The 17571-nt window shown below is 48.2% G+C and overlaps 1 protein-coding gene across 3 annotated transcripts in view; it reads right to left on the reverse strand.

The window, feature by feature from the left end:
• USP30 (ubiquitin specific peptidase 30) overlaps window positions 1–17571 on the reverse strand; it is a 206043-nt gene that overhangs the window by 44725 nt on the left and 143747 nt on the right. For 2 of the 3 annotated variants that reach the window (XM_063913254.1, XM_063913256.1), the window contains exon 12: window positions 12383–12491. In XM_063913254.1, the coding sequence (XP_063769324.1) occupies window positions 12383–12491 (109 nt within the window). Of the gene's footprint in view, window positions 1–10907; window positions 11033–12382; window positions 12492–17571 lie in introns of those variants that run through there. The other variant, XM_063913255.1, reaches the window with a different exon arrangement.

A 17571-nucleotide genomic window follows, 5' to 3' on the forward strand; every position in this document is an offset into this window, starting at 1 on the left:
ATATCAATTGCAGCCATAACATCCCTATTATAATAATGGACTAGGGAACAGGGATCTTCACAGGCACCCAGTATAGCAGAGAGATCCAGATTTGCTGCAAGAGCCTGGGGAGTCATATCCCTCCTTGGACGATACCTGGTCAACTCCACGGGCAGAGATCTTAATTGAGGGGTTGCAACTGAGAACCAGAGGGAGTAGTGGTCTGACCAGATGACTGGGTTTATTTTTAGGTCAGTGACTTCTAATCCAATCTGAAAGACAAGGTCGAGAGTGTGACCACTTTTATGTGTGGCAGAGGGAATGACCTGTGTGAAACCCAGACCATTCATTGTGCACAGGAGGTCTTGGCCAAGGCGTGAGAGCTCATCATCCACCCATGCATTGAAATCCCCGAGGATGAGCCATCTTTGATGTTCCAGAACCAGGCCAGCAACAGTGTCTGCAATTTCTTGCAGAAATATCTTTCCATCTCCAGGTGGCCGGTAAATGAGAAGTACTCTGAAACCTAATCCTGTCTAACTCCGGGCAGCAATGCACTCAAATGAGCGAGTAGTTTCAATAGGGTGGACCCTAAGTTTAAGTTCTTTTTTGAAGCAGATAGCCACCCCGCCACCCCTGCGGTCCAGTCTTGGGTTGTGGATGACAGAGTAGTTTGTTGGTACTGCAGCCTCCAATATAGGTGCTGCATTTTCATCTAGCCAGGTCTCTGTAATACAGGCTAGATCTGCAGATTCAATAAGGTCAGCAATACTGACCTTATTGAATAGTAGCAGTACTACAAGTCCCAGCAAGCCTCCCTCGCAAGCTGGTACTTGGAGAACCACAATGGTGGGAACTTTGTGGTCAGCGGTGAGGTTACTTTCGGTCAACCGCTGACCACAAAGTTCCCACCATTGGTTACAATGGAGCGCATAGGCGCTACATTGTATCACTGCCGTGTGCTGCCTGACAGACACTACAGGAGCACACAGCCAATCAGGAGGGTGCCACGACGTGGCGCTCCCTGATTGGCTGAAGGAACCCTCTTAGACAAGAGTCGGGGGGGGTCCTGGCAGTCGGGGAAAGGGGTCCCATGTGAAAACATGGGGCCCCTTTCAGTGCATGGTCGGGTTTGCGTTTTATTTTTTTGACAAGTACGTGGATTATACAGAGAACAGAAGAGGACCGATCTACACTGGATTATGCGAGTATAATTTTTTCCACAGGTACCCCATGGAATCTACATGGAGAAGAGGACCGACCCTCGTGTGAACATAGGTAAGTATGTATGTTTGGAGGTGTGCATGTATGTAATAAACTTTTACTTTCAAGGTGTGTGTCTCCTGTTTTTATTGGGGTATTTTTTTAGTAGTAGTACTACAGGTGCCAGCGGGCCCGGTTTACTACCGCATGCTGGTACTTGTGGTTCTCCAAGTACCAGCTTGCGGGGGAGGCTTGCTGGGACTTGTAGTACTGCTACCAAAAACAATATTCACATTTTTTCAAAAAGGCTATCAAGCCCCCCATCCGCAGCCCTTGGATGGGGGGGAGGGGGGGGGGGGGACACAGCCTTGGGCTTCACCCCTGGCCCTTGGGTGGCTGGAGGGGGGGGGACCCCGTGATTGAAGGGGTCCCCACTCCTCCAGGGTACCCCGGCCAGGGGTGACTAGTTGGGGTTTTAATGGCACGGCCGCAGGGACCGATATCAAAGTGTCCCCCGGCTGTGGCATTATCTCCCCAGCTAGTGGAGCCCGGTGCTGGTTTCAGAAAATACGGGGGACCCCTACGCTTTTTGTCCCCCGTATTTTTGGAACCAGGACCAGGCGCAGAGCCCGGTGCTGGTTGATTAAATACGGGGGAACCCCTGTCATTTTTCCCCCCATATTTTTTCAACCAGGATCGGCTCAAAGAGCCCGAGGCTGGTTATGATTAGGAGGGGGGACCCCACGCAATTTTTTTTTTCTGATTTTAAACTAAACAGACCTTTTCCCATAGATAACCCTGCACAGATCTCACTGATCCGTGCATGGTTATCCAAACTCGACTGGAAAAAGCAGGTCTATTTTTTTGCTGCTTTTTTTAACGATTCGAAAAAAAACAGACCCGCACTTGAGCACTCAGAAACTAACACCCAAATACGAATGAATAGTGAATGGCCGTATTCTATGAAATAACAGCCGCGTTTGACCGATGGTCTATTCATTCGTATTTCGGGACGTTGTCATTCAAACCATTACGAATAGACCAGACACTGCCGAGATTGGTGCTTAGTAAATTCCCGGATTGGGACTTAGAAAAAAAAACACAAATTGACCAAACTCGGATTTTTAGTAAATACTGGCCCATGTCGGTATCTGTGTCAACAATTTGGGATAGTGGGAGCTTCTGAGACCCTGACGGCCTCTGCGACATAGGATCAGGCATGGGCAGGGACCCTGACTGTCCTAAGGCTTCAGCTTTTTCTAACCTTTTATGTAAGGAATTCACATTATCATTTAAAACCTTCCACATATCCATCTAACCAGGTGTCGGTGTCGTCGGCAGAGACACCACATTCATTTGCTCCCGCTCTGCTTCCACATAGCCTTCCTCATCAGACATGTCGACACAAGCGTACCGACACACCACACACACAGGGAATGCCCTTTTTCGAAGACAGTTACCCCACAAGGCCCTTTGGAGAGACAGAGAGAGAGTATGCCAGCACACACCCCAGCGCTATCACCCAGGAATAACACAGTAACTTAATGTTAACCCAGTAGCTGCTGTATATTGTGTTTTTGCGCCTAATTTATGTGCCCCCCCCCCTCTCTTTTTACCCTCTTCTACCGTGAATCTGCAGGGGAGAGCCTGGGAAGCTTCTTCTCAGCGGAGCTGTGGAGAAAAAATGGCGCTGGTGAGTGCTGAGGGAGAAGCCCCGCCCCCTCGACGGCGGGCTTCTGTCCCGCTCAAATATGCATTTTCTTGGCGGGGGCTCATACATATATACAGTGCCCAACTATATATATGTGTACTTTTGCCAAAAGAGGTCCATATGCTGCCCAGGGCGCCCCCCCCCCCCTGCGCCCTGCACTCTTACAGTGACCGGAGTATGTGAGGTGTGTGGGAGCAATGGCGCACAGCTGCAGTGCTGTGCGTTACCTCAGTGAAGAACGGAGTCTTCTGCCGCCGATTTTGAAGTCTTCTTGCTTCTCATACTCACCCGGCTTCTGTCTTCTGGCTCTGCGAGGGGGACGGCGGCGCGGCTCCGGGAACGGACGGCGAGGGTGAGATCCTGCGTACGATCCCTCTGGAGCTAATGGTGTCCAGTAGCCTAAGAAGCAGGACCTAGCTTCAGAGAGTAGGGCTGCTTGTCTCCCCTCAGTCCCACGATGCAGGGAGTCTGTTGCCAGCAGAGCTCCCTGAAAATAAAAAACCTAACAAAATACTTTCTCACAGCAAGCTCAGGAGAGCTCACTGAACAGCACCCAGCTCGTCCGGGCACAGTCTCAAACTGAGGTCTGGAGGAAGGACATAGAGGGAGGAGCCAGAGCACACCAGAATCTAAATTCTTTCTTAAAGTGCCCATGTCTCCTGCGGAGCCATCTATTCCCCATGGTCCTTACGGAGTCCCCAGCATCCACTAGGATGTTAGAGAAAATTTCTTTTAAACCCATCCACTCTCCTATCAGTGATGTTGAAAGCAGAGCCGGCCATAGGCATAGGCAAACTAGGCAATTGCCTAGGGCATTTGATATGCCTTGGGGCATCAGCAGCTTCTGCTGATTAAAATGATATGCGGCATGCCTATATTCTGTGTGTAGCATTTCATATGCAGATACAGTCACAGTCGCACACAGAATATAGGCATGCTGGATATCATTTTAATCAGCAGAAGCTGCTTGTACATCCTAGCCACATAGCAATGCAAATAAGATGCATTTTCGTAAAAAAAAATATGCCCAACGTTAGCACTGAGGCAAGATTTATGAGGACACATCTGTATCCAAGCAGAGGCAGAGGTCACAGTGTTAGTGGCAGTGTGAGTGCTGTGTGCATGTGAGTGGGTTGGTTGTGCAGTAGTGTTCGGAAAATGTATAAGGAGCATTATGTTTGTCATGTAAAAATGCATTAATAATGTGCAACATATGTGTAAGGGGCACTATGTGTGTCATTATGTGTATAAGGGCATTAATAATGTGCAGCATATGTGTAAGGGACATTATGTGTAAAAGGGCATTAATAAAGGTTGTCATAATGTGTAAGGCGCATTATGTTTGTAAGGACATTAATAATGTGCCTCATGTGTAAGGGGCATTACTGTGTGGCATTAAGTGTTTAAGGTGCTCTACTGTGTGGCATTAAGTGTTTAAGGTGCTCTACTATGTGGCATTGTTTATAGAAAATAAGAATTTACTTACCGATAATTCTATTTCTCGTAGTCCGTAGTGGATGCTGGGAACTCCGTAAGGACCATGGGGAATAGCGGCTCCGCAGGAGACAGGGCACATCTAAAGAAAGCTTTAGGATCACCTGGTGTGCACTGGCTCCTCCCCCTATGACCCTCCTCCAAGCCTCAGTTAGGATACTGTGCCCGGACGAGCGTACACAATAAGGAAGGATTTTGAATCCCGGGTAAGACTCATACCAGCCACACCAATCACACTGTACAACTTGTGATCTGAACCCAGTTAACAGCATGATAATAGAGAAGCCTCTATAAAAGATGGCTCACTACAACAATAACCCAAATTTTTTGGTAACAATAATTATGTACCAGTATTGCAGACAATCCGCACTTGGGATGGGCGCCCAGCATCCACTACGGACTACGAGAAATAGAATTATCGGTAAGTAAATTCTTATTTTCTCTGACGTCCTAGTGGATGCTGGGAACTCCGTAAGGACCATGGGGATTATACCAAAGCTCCCAAACGGGCGGGAGAGTGCGGATGACTCTGCAGCACCGAATGAGAGAACTCCAGGTCCTCCTCAGCCAGGGTATCAAATTTGTAGAAGTTTACAAACGTATTTGCTCCTGACCAAGTAACTGCTCTGCAAAGTTGTAAAGCCGAGACCCCTCGGGCAGCTGCCCAAGATGAGCCCACCTTCCTTGTGGAGTGGGCATTTTAAGATTTTTGGCTGTGGCAGGCCTGCCACAGAATGTGCAAGCTGAATTGTACTACAAATCCAACGAGCAATCGTCTGCTTAGAAGCAGGAGCACCCAGTTTGTTGGGTGCATACAGGATAAACAGCGAGTCAGATTTTCTGACTCCAGCCGTCCTGGAAACATATATTTTCAGGGCCCTGACCACGTCAAGCAACTTGGAATCCTCCAAGTCCTTAGTAGCCGCAGGTACCACAATTGGTTGCTTCATGTGAAATGCAGAAACCACCTTAGGTAGAAATTGAGGACAAGTCCTCAATTCTGCCCTGTCAGAATGAAATATTAAATAAGGGCTTTTATATGATAAAGCCGCCAGTTCTGACACACGCCTGGCTGAAGCCAGGGCTAACAGCATCGTCACCTTCCATGTGAGATATTTTAAGTCCACAGTGGTGAGTGGTTCAAACCAATGTGACTTTAGGAAACTCAACACAACATTGAGATCCCAAGGTGCCACTGGAGGCACAAAAGGAGGCTGTATATGCAGTACCCCTTTTACAAATGTCTGAACTTCAGGCACTGAAGCCAGTTCCTTTTGGAAGAAAATCGACAGGGCCGAAATTTGAACCTTAATGGACCCTAATTTTAGGCCCATAGACAGTCCTGTTTGCAGGAAATGGAGGAAACGACCCAGTTGAAATTCCTCTGTAGGGGCCTTCTTGGCCTCCCACCACGCAACATATTTTCGCCAAATGCGGTGATAATGTTTTGCGGTTACGTCCTTCCTGGCCTTGACCAGGGTAGGGATGACTTCATCTGGAATGCCTTTTTCCTTCAGGATCCGGCGTTCAACCGCCAAGCCGTCAAACGCAGCCGCGGTAAGTCTTGGAACAGACAAGGCCCCTGCTGGAGCAGGTCCTTTCTTAGAGGTAGAGGCCACGGTTCGTCCGTGAGCATCTCTTGAAGTTCCGGATACCAAGTCCTTCTTGGCCAATCCGGAACCACGAGTATAGTTCTTACTCCTCTCCTTCTTATGATTCTCAGTACTTTTGATATGAGAGGCAGAAGAGGGAACACATACACTGACTGGTACACCCACGGTGTTACCAGAGCGTCCACCGCTATTGCCTGAGGGTCCCCTGACCTGGCGCAATATCTGTCTAGTTTTTTGTTTAGACGGGACGCCATTATGTCCACCTTTGGTTTTTCCCAACGGTTTACAATCAGGTGGAAGACTTCTGGGTGAAGTCCCCACTCTCCCGGGTGAAGGTCGTGTCTGCTGAGGAAGTCTGCTTCCCAGTTGTCCACTCCCGGAATGAACACTGCTGACAGTGCTATCACATGATTTTCCGCCCAGCGAAGAATCCTTGCAGCTTCTGCCATTGCCCCCCTGCTTCCCGTGCCGCCCTGTCTGTTTACGTGGGCGACTGACGTGATGTTGTCCGATTGGATCAATACCGCCTGACCCTGAAGCAGGGGTTTCGCTTGACTTAGGGCATTGTAAATGGCCCTTAGTTCCAGAATGTTTATATGAAGAGATGTCTCCAGGCTTGACCATAAGCCCTGGAAATTCCTTCCCTGTGTGACTGCTCCCCAGCCTCGCAGGCTGGCATCCGTGGCCACCAGGACCCAGTCCCGAATGCCGAATCTGCGGCCCTCTAGAAGATGAGCACTCTGCAACCACCACAGGAGGGATACCCTTGTCCCCGGTGACAGGGTTATCCGCTGAAGCATCTGAAGATGCGACCCGGACCATTTGTCCAGTAGGTTCCACTGGAAAGTCTTGCGTGGAATCTGCCGAATGGGATTGCTTCGTAGGAAGCCACCATTTTTACCCAGAACCCTTGTGCATTGATGCACTGAGACTTGGTTCGGTTTTAGGAGGTTCCTGACTAGCTCGGATAACTCCCTGGCTTTCTCCTCCGGGAGAAACACCTTCTTTCTGGACTGTGTCCAGGATCATCCCTAGGAACAGAAGACAAGTCGTCGGAAGCAGCTGCGATTTTGGAATATTGAGAATCCAATCTTGCTGCCGCAACACTACCTGATATAGTGCTACACCGATCTCCAACTGTTCCCTGGATCTTACCCTTATCAGGGAATCGTCCAAGTAACGGATAACTAAAATTCCCTTCCTTCGAAGGAATATCATCATTACGGTCATTACTTCAGTAAAGACCCGGGGTGCCGTGGACCATCCCTACGGCAGCGTCCGAACTGATAGTGACAGTTCTGTACCATAACCTAAAATACCCTTGGTGAGAAGGGTACATTTTGACATGAAGGTAAGCATCCTTGATGTCCCGAGACATCATGTAGTCCCCTTCTTCCAGGTTTGCAATCACTGCTCTGAGTGACTCAATTTTGAATTTGAACCTCTGTATGCAAGTGTTCAAAGATTTTAGATTTTAAAATCGGTCTCACCGAGCCGTCTGGCTTCGGTACCACAATAGTGTGGAATAATACCCCGTTCCCTGTTGCAGGAGGGGTACCTTGATTATCACCTGCTGGGAATACAGCTTGTGAATGGTTTCCAAAACTGCCTCCCTGTCAGCGGGAGACGTCGGTAAAACAGACCTTTGGAAACGGCGAGGGGGATACGTCTCGAATTCCAATTTGTACCCCTGAAATATTACCAGAAGGATCCAGGGGTCTACTTGCGAGTGAGCCCACTGCGCACTGAAATTCATTGAGAACGGGACCCCACCGTGCCTGAACTTGTAAAGCCCTAGCGTCATACTGAGGGCTTGGCAGAGGCGGAAAAGAGTTTCTGTTCCTTGGAACTGGCTGATCTCTGCAGCCATTTTCCTCTCCCTCTGTCACGAGCAGAAAAGAGGAACCCTTTTGTCCGCTTGCCAACCAGGCCTGCGCCTGATAATACGGCGTCTTATTTTGAGAGGCGACCTGGGGCACATCCCCTCTTTTAAGGCAGTACTTCCAAATGCCGTTTGGAATCCGCATCACCTGACCACTTTACTGGTATAATTGGACAACGCACTTATACTTGATGCCAGTCGGCAAATATTCCGCTGTGCATCATGCATATATAGAAATGCATCTTTTAATTGCTCTATAGGCAATAATATACTGTCCTTATCTAGGATATCATATTTCCAGTCAGGGAATCCGACCACGCCAACCCAGCACTGCACATCCAGGCTGAGGCGATTGCTGGTCGCAGTATAACACCAGTATGTGTGTAAATACATTTTAGGATACCCTCCTGCTTTCTATCAGCAGGATCCTTAAGGGCGGCCATCTCAAGAGAGGGTAGAGCCCTTGTTCTTACAAGCGTGTGAGCGCCTTATCCCCCCTAGGGGGTGTTTCCCAACGCACCCTAACCTCTGGCGGGAAAAGGTATACTGCCAATAACTTTTTAGAAATTATCAATTGTTATCGGGGGGAAACCCACGCATTTTATTTCTCAGATTCAGGAAAACTACAGGAAGTTTTTCCTCACCAACATAATACCCCTTTTTTTTGGTGGTATTCATATTATCAGAAAAGTGTAAACTTTAACGGGCGCTTTAGAGCCCCTATATGAGACGTCTGGACATGCACAAGCTGAGTAGCCGGCTGTCTCATGTCAACCACTGTCTTTTATACAAAGCTGACACTGTTACGCAATTTCCACAGTACATCCACTCAGGTGTCGACCCCCCAGGGGGTGACAACACTATTACAGACACTCTACTCCGTCTCCTCATCATTTTTCTCCTCATACATGTCGACACAAACGTACCGACACACAGCACACACACAGGGAATGCTCTGATAGAGGACAGGACCCCACTAGCCCTTTGGGGAGACAGAGGGAGAGTTTGCCAGCACACACCAGAGCGCTATATATATACAGGGATAACCTTATATAAGTGTTTTTCCCTTTATAGCTGCTGTATTGTTTATACTGCGCCTAATTTGTGCCCCCCTCTCTTTTTTAACCCCTTTCTGTAGTGTAGTGACTGCAGGGGAGAGCCAGGGAGCTTCCCTCCAACTGAGCTGTGAGGGAAAATGGCGCCAGTGTGCTGAGGAGATAGGCTCCGCCCCTTTCTCGGCGTCCTTATCATCCGTTTTCTTGTATGTTTTGGCAGGGGTTAAATGCATCCATATAGCCCAGGAGTTATATGTGATGCATTTATTTTAGCCATAAAAGGTTTTCTAACGATTTATTGCGTCTCAGGGCGCTGCCCCCCCAGCGCCCTGCACCCTCAGTGACCGGAGTGTGAAGTGTGCTGAGAGCAATGGCGCACAGCTGCGGTGCTGTGCGCCTACCTTTATCTGAAGACAGGAAAGTCTTCTGCCGCCGATTTTTCTGGACCTCTTCGCTCTTCTGGCTCTGTAAGGGGGCCGGCGGCGCGGCTCCGGTGACCCATCCAGGCTGAACCTGTGATCGTCCCTCTGGAGCTAATGTCCAGTAGCCTAAGAAGCCCAATCCACTCTGCACGCAGGTGAGTTCGCTTCTTCTCCCCTTAGTCCCTCGATGCAGTGAGCCTGTTGCCAGCAGGTCTCACTGAAAATAATAAACCTAAACTAAAACTTTCACAAAGAGCTCAGGAGAGCCCCTAGTGTGCACCCTTCTCGTCGGGCACAGAAATCTAACTGAGGCTTGGAGGAGGGTCATAGGGGGAGGAGCCAGTGCACACCAGGTGATCCTAAAGCTTTCTTTAGATGTGCCCTGTCTCCTGCGGAGCCGCTATTCCCCATGGTCCTTACGGAGTTCCCAGCATCCACTAGGACGTCAGAGAAAGGGCACTACTGTGTCGTCTAATGTGAATAAAGAGCAATAGGGTGTGGTGTAATGTGAATAAGGAGCAATTCAGTGTGATGTAATGTGAATAAGGGACTCTACTGTGAGGAGTAACGTAAAGTGATACTACTGTGGGATGTAATATGAATTATGGACACTATCGCATGATCAAATGTGAATAAAGTTGCAGTACTGTGTGGCGTAATTGGAATTGGGGTTATTATTGTGTGGCCATGCCCCTTGGCAGCAAAAACACACCCCTTTTTGGGCTGTGCACCAAATGTGCGAACTGTTCCTATTTAAAATATAGGGGGTACAAACACCTGGGAAAGAGGTGCAAGGTCAGAGGCGGAACCAGCGGTGGTGCTAGGGGGCACCAGCCAAAATCTTGCCTAGGGCATCATATTGGTTAGGGCCGGCTCTGGTTGAAAGCAAAACTAATGTAGATTATTCATATCCACTTTAGGAGCCACCTCCCCTTTTTTAAACAATCCCCAGCTGGAAGCGGATCATTGGAATTCCATTTCTTAGGAATTCTAAATTCTTATTGGGTGTAGCCCAAGCCTCTTCCATGATTTCCGTCAGCTGATCTGACCCTGGAAACTCAGGTTTTGGGATGTTTAAACACAGGTGCCTTGGTTTTTTACACAGGCTCTGCTGTATCCTCTAAGGATAAGATGGCTTCATTGCTTTAATTAACTCAGCTATATTCCAGAGCTGAGACCTACCTCTTTTTCATATGATGAAGTAGACTTGGGCTTTCATCTTCTGATGAATTTAAACAATGTGTAGCCTGTGAGGGTGAAGGTTTACTTACCACTGTTTCTGGGAAGCTGCTGCTGCATGTAAGGGCTAATAGTGTAACCCTATCCCTGGTACAGGATTTTGGGGGATTATCCATTTAATTTATTGGATAAAGCTTGTGCAAAGATAGTCCAAGGTGGATACACTTGTACCTGTATCCACCTTGTATCCTTGCTGAGCTAAAACATTATGCATACAAGCTATCCTGAACCAGATCATAAGAGGATATTACAGCTTTGCAAAACAAACATTGTATGAGTGTCCTCACCATTGCCGCTTTATTACATGATAAACAATCAGCACTTCCACAGTGTACTACACAATTTTGTGACTGTAATCACTTTAACCTTTTTTCTTTAAAATGATAATCATCCGACCCTACTCATGCACCAGCATTGACGATCTGCAAAACAAACTGACAAACATATAGTAAAGTCAGCATCATACTAACAGTCAGTCACATGTTATATACATTAGTATAATTAGCAATACGAGTACATCATCAACTACAATCACATTTCAAGTATGTAGGAGAACACATTTACTGAATCATGTTTAACAGATCTAACGTGTTCAGACGCAATGCGAAAGTAACAACAGTAATGGTATACAGACTCGTATGCAATATGCACTTATCTAACTATTCATACTCAAAAGGTAGATAGAGATTTAGTGCTGTATTATCTGTATTCAGTAGAGTGGGATACAGGCAGACTCACCCCACTTCCAAGATCGATCCTGAACCTAGTGAACACAGACGCACCGTTCACACAGCCGCCTATGCTGCGACCGGGTCCCCTCGTGGTAGCGCTCAGTGAACACAGACGCACCGGTCACACAGCCGCCTATGCTGCGACCGGGTCCCCTCGTGGTAGCGTCTGAGACGGAAGCGAGGAAACAGTTCATGGCGGGAGACTCGGCGGAAACTGGTCATGAACTGGGGGGAGGAGCGACCAGGAGAGCGTCCGACTCCCCCTGCTGACATCAACCCTGGGGATCGCGGCCTCATGCTAATCCTGGAGCCTATGATCCCTAAGGCCTAGCGCTGTTTGGTAGTCTCCTTCCCAAAACGGTGCGGCTGGGTCCGTATTCCCCTTCTAAGCAGAACCGATGCCTTACCTTCTCCCCATGCTCTGGCCATAGCCTGGTAACGTCTGATGGACCAGCTAGTATATCCGACACAGGCGCCCGCCAAAACAGGACTGTACTCGTGGGTAAGCGTTGTCGCGACCCGGCGGTTAGTTGTTGGAGCGACTCTAATATGCGTATAAGACGCTGTTTAGAAAGGTCACTCAAAAAACTAGAAAGACTATAACAATAAAATAAGAAAGCTTAGGGCTGCTAAAAAAACAACAGCCTTCTGACCATGGTCCGGCTCCTGCCGCACCAAACAAAAAACTGATTTGCCTGAGCCAGGGGGCGGGGATATATGGACGGGCCCGTTGCATGCTGGGAGGCCGGAAAGCTTTGACTGATTGGTACAAATCCGCTGTCGCTCCATCATATCCCATTGTTATCCTGTGGATAACCTGTGGACTCTGCTGGAGAAATGACAGTTAGAAGCTGATTTGTTGGTACTTTATCACCATGCAATTTATCACTCTCCAAGGCTTGATTAATCTGGGCCTTAGCCCAGTCTTGAATTAGATTCATCTTAGTGACCACTTTGGCTGAAGAAATGGTTTTATTTTCTAAGAAGAGCCTGTTATAGGAGATGACGAAAGGAGACCTTCAAGACAAAACCCAAAGCTCCAAAGAAACTCACCTGCACTCTTGTGTAGAAAACTTGGAATTTGTATAAACAGGTGACAGTAAGGACTCAGAATATGCTCCATTCAGCAATTGTATCTTGGAGTTAGGATGGCCATCAGAAGCTGTAAGAGTGAACATTAAGGTTTAGTCCAGTATACACCAATGGGAACAATGTGCTACATATTACCAATACTCCATAGCAATCTATGTGGCGAATTCAAATGTTCTAAGAGTCAGTTGGGTGTCTTTTTTTCCATATCTAATAGACAGGAAAAAACACCCAACCGACTTTTCAAACATTTGAATTCGCCCCTATTAGTCTTTAGTGGATTATAAACTACAGTGTCCAAGATTTTCTGACAGATATAACTAGCAGAAATATTAATACTTTGACAGTAGTCTTAGTTGCCTACTCTTGACCTATAGCTCCCAGACCTATCTTAAGAAGCAAATTAAAGTCCAGCCTATAGGAGTAAAAACTACCATAAAAAAGAATACAGCTACTTTATAGCATGCTGCTCTTATAGTAGTTTACATGGATGCAGAAATCCTTTTCTCTAACGTCCTAGTGGATGCTGGGACTCCGTCAGGACCATGGGGAATAGCGGGCTCCGCAGGAGACAGGGCACATCTAAATAAAGCTTTTAGGATCACATGGTGCGTACTGGCTCCTCCCCCTATGACCCTCCTCCAAGCCTCAGTTAGGTTTTTGTGCCCGTCCGAGAAGGGTGCAATCTAGGTGGCTCTCCTAAAGAGCTGCTTAGAAAAAGTTTTTTTTAGGTTTAAATCTCAGTGAATCCTGCTGGCAACAGGATCACTGCATCGAGGGACTTAGGGGAGAGATTTCCAACTCACCTGCGTGCAGGATGGATTGGAGTCTTAGGCTACTGGACACTTAGCTCCAGAGGGAGTCGGAACACAGGTCCTCCTGGGGTTCGTCCCGGAGCCGCGCCGCCGATCCCCCTTACAGACGCTGAAGACGGAGGTCCGGAAAGCAGGCGGCAGAAGACTCCACAGTCTTCATGAAGGTAGCGCACAGCACTGCAGCTGTGCGCCATTGTTGCTACACGTCTCACTGATTCAGTCACGGAGGGTGCAGGGCGCTGCTGGGGGCGCCCTGGGCAGCAATATTAAATACCTTTAGTGGCAAAATAAATACATCACATATAGCCATTAAGGCTATATGTATGTATTTAACCCAGGCCAGTTTTCTTAAAACCCGGGAGAAAAGCCCGCCGAAAAAGGGGCGGAGCTTATTCTCCTCAGCACTCAGCGCCATTTTCCTGCTCAGCTCCGCTGGTGAGGAAGGCTCCCAGGACTCTCCCCTGCACTGCACTACAGAAACAAGGTAACAAAGAGAAGGGGGGCATAATTTGGCGATATTGATATATTAAAAGCGCTTATATCAAAAACAACACCTTCTAGGGTTGTTTATATACATTTATAGCGCTTTTGGTGTGTGCTGGCAAACTCTCCCTCTGTCTCCCCAAAGGGCTAAGAGGGTCCTGTCTTCGATTAGAGCATTCCCTGTGTGGCTGCTGTGTGTCGGTACGTGTGTGTCGACATGTATGAGGACGATGTTGGTGTGGAGGCAGAGCAATTGCCGGTAATGGTGATGTCACCCCCTAGGGAGTCGACACCGGAATGGATGGCTTTAGTTATGGAATTACGTGATAATGTTAGCACATTACAAAAGTCAGTTGACGAAATGAGACGGCCGGAAAACCAGTTAGTACCGGCTCAGGCGTCTCAGACACCGTCAGGGGCTGTAAAACGTCCCTTACCTCAGTCAGTCGACACGGGTACCGACACAGATGAATCTAGTGTCGACGGTGAAGAAACAAACGTATTTTCCAATAGGGCCACACGTTATATGATCACGGCAATGAAGGAGGCTTTGCAGATCTCTGATACTGCTGGTACCTCAAAAAGGGGTATTATGTGGGGGGTGAAAAAACTACCTGTAGCTTTTCCAGAATCAGAGGAATTGAATGACGTGTGTGACGAAGCGTGGGTTAACCCAGATAGAAAACTGCTAATTTCCAAGAAGTTATTGGCATTATACCCTTTCCCACCAGAGGTTAGGGCGCGCTGGGAAACACCCCCTAGGGTGGATAAGGCGCTCACACGTTTATCAAAGCAAGTGGCATTGCCGTCTCCTGATACGGCCGCCCTCAAGGATCCAGCAGATAGGAGGCTGGAAACTACACTGAAGAGTATATACACACATACTGGTGTTATACTGCGACCGGCAGTAGCCTCAGCCTGGATGTGCAGTGCTGGGGTAGTGTGGTTGGATTCTCTGACTGAAAATATTGATACCCTGGATAGGGACAGTATTTTATTGACTCTAGAGCAATTAAAGGATGCTTTTCTTTATATGCGAGATGCTCAGAGGGATATTTGTACTCTAGCATCAAGAGTAAGCGCGATGTCCATATCTGCCAGAAGAAGTTTATGGACGCGACAGTGGTCAGGTGATGCGGATTCCAAAAGGCATATGGAAGTATTGCCATATAAAGGAGAGGAATTATTTGGGGTCGGTCTTTCGGACCTGGTGGCCACGGCAACTGCCGGCAAATCCACTTTTTTACCTCAGACCCCCTCCCAACAGAAAAAGACACCGTCTTTTCAGCCGCAGTCCTTTCGCTCCTATAAAAACAAGCGACCAAAAGGACAGTCTTATCTGCCGCGAGGCAGAGGAAAGGGTAAGAGGGCAGCAAGCAGCCCCTGCCCAGGACCAGAAGCCCGCCCCGGGTTCTACAAAGCCATCAGCATGACGCTGGGGCTTTACAAGCGGACTCAGGAGCGGTGGGGGGTCGACTCAAGATTTTCAGCAATCAGTGGGCTCGCTCACAAGTGGACCCGTGGATCCTGCAGATAATATCTCAGGGTTACATGTTGGAGTTCGAAAGGTCTCCCCCTCGCCGGTTCCTAAAGTCTGCTTTACCAACGTCTCCCTCAGAAAGGACGTCGGTTTTGGAAGCCATTCACAAGCTGTATTCTCAGCAGGTGATAGTCAAGGTACCCCTCCTACAACAGGGAAAGGGGTATTATTCCACACTATTTGTGGTACCGAAGCCGGACGGTTCGGTAAGACCTATTCTAAACCTGAAATCCTTGAACCTGTACATACAGAAATTCAAGTTCAAGATGGAGTCACTCAGAGCAGTGATAGCGAATCTGGAAGAAGGGGACTTCATGGTGTCCCTGGACATAAAAGATGCTTATCTGCATGTCCCAATTTACCCCTCACACCAAGGGTATCTCAGGTTCGTGATACAAGACTGTCATTATCAGTTTCAAACGCTGCCGTTTGGTTTGTCCACGGCCCCTCGGGTCTTTACCAAGGTAATGACCGAAATGATGGTTCTTCTACGAAGAAAAGGCGTATTAATTATCCCTTACTTGGACGATCTCCTGATAAGGGCAAAGTCCAGAGAACAGCTGGAAGTCGGTGTAGCACTAACCCAGGTAGTGCTTCAGCAACACGGGTGGATTCTGAATCTTCCAAAATCTCAATTGACCCCGACAACTCGTCTGCTGTTCCTGGGAATGATTCTGGACACGGTTCAGAAAAAGGTGTTTCTCCCGGAGGAGAAAGCAAGGGAGTTATCCGAACTTGTCAGGAACCTCCTAAAACCAGGAACTGTGTCAGTACATCAATGCACAAGAGTCCTGGGAAAGATGGTGGCTTCTTACGAAGCGATTCCATTCGGCAGATTCCATGCACGGACATTTCAGTGGGATCTGCTGGACAAATGGTCCGGATCGCATCTGCACATGCATCAGCGGATAACACTGTCACCAAGAACAAGGTTGTCTCTCCTGTGGTGGTTGCAGAGTGCCCATCTGTTAGAGGGCCGCAGATTCGGCATACAGGACTGGGTCCTGGTGACTACGGATGCCAGCCTACGAGGCTGGGGAGCAGTCACACAGGGAAGAAACTTCCAGGGCGTGTGGTCAAACCTGGAGACGTCCCTTCACATAAATATACTGGAGCTAAGAGCGATCTACAATGCTCTAAGCCTGGCAAAATCGCTGCTTCAGGGTCAGCCGGTGTTGATCCAGTCGGACAACATCACGGCAGTCGCCCACGTAAACCGACAAGGCGGCACGAGAAGCAGAAGAGCAATGACAGAAGCTGCAAGGATTCTGCGCTGGGCGGAGAATCATGTCATAGCACTGTCAGCAGTGTTCATCCCGGGAGTGGACAACTGGGAAGCAGACTTCCTCAGCAGACACGACCTTCACCCGGGAGAGTGGGGACTTCATCCAGAAGTCTTCCACATGATTGTGAACCGTTGGGAAAGACCAAAGGTGGACATGATGGCGTCTCGCCTCAACAAAAAATTGGACAGATATTGCGCCAGGTCAAGAGACCCTCAGGCAATAGCTGTGGACGCTCTGGTAACACCGTGGGTGTACCAGTCAGTGTATGTGTTCCCTCCTCTGCCTCTCATACCAAAGGTACTGAGAATTATACGGAAAAGAGGAGTAAGAACAATACTGGTGGCTCCGGACTGGCCAAGAAGAACTTGGTATCCGGAACTTCAAGAGATGCTCACGGAGGATCCATGGCCTCTACCTCTAAGAAGGGATCTGCTTCAGCAGGGACCTTGTATGTTCCAAGACTTACCGCGTCTGCGTTTGACGGCATGGCGGTTGAACGCCGGATTCTAAAAGAAAAGGGCATTGCAGAGGAAGTTATTCCTACCTTGATTAAGGCTAGAAAGGAAGTGACTGTACAACATTATCACCGCATTTGGCGAAAATATGTTGCGTGGTGTGAGGCCAAGAAGGCTCCAACGGAAGAATTTCAATTGGGTCGATTCTTACATTTCCTGCAAGCAGGATTGTCTATGGGCCTAAAATTGGGGTCCATTAAAGTTCAAATTTCGGCCTTATCAATCTTCTTCCAGAAGGAATTGGCATCAGTGCCTGAAGTACAAACTTTTGTCAAAGGTGTACTACATATACAACCCCCAATAGTGCCTCCAGTGGCACCGTGGGATTTGAACGTAGTTTTGAATTTTCTCAAATCTCATTGGTTTGAGCCTCTAAAATCGGTAGATTTAAAATACCTTACATGGAAGGTAACCATGCTATTGGCCCTGGCTTCAGCCAGGAGAGTTTCAGAGTTGGCGGCTTTATCATACAAAAGCCCATATCTGATTTTCCATTCGGACAGGGCAGAACTGC

This window comes from Pseudophryne corroboree, chromosome 1, assembly GCF_028390025.1.
Source record: "Pseudophryne corroboree isolate aPseCor3 chromosome 1, aPseCor3.hap2, whole genome shotgun sequence".
NCBI lineage: Eukaryota > Metazoa > Chordata > Amphibia > Anura > Myobatrachidae > Pseudophryne > Pseudophryne corroboree.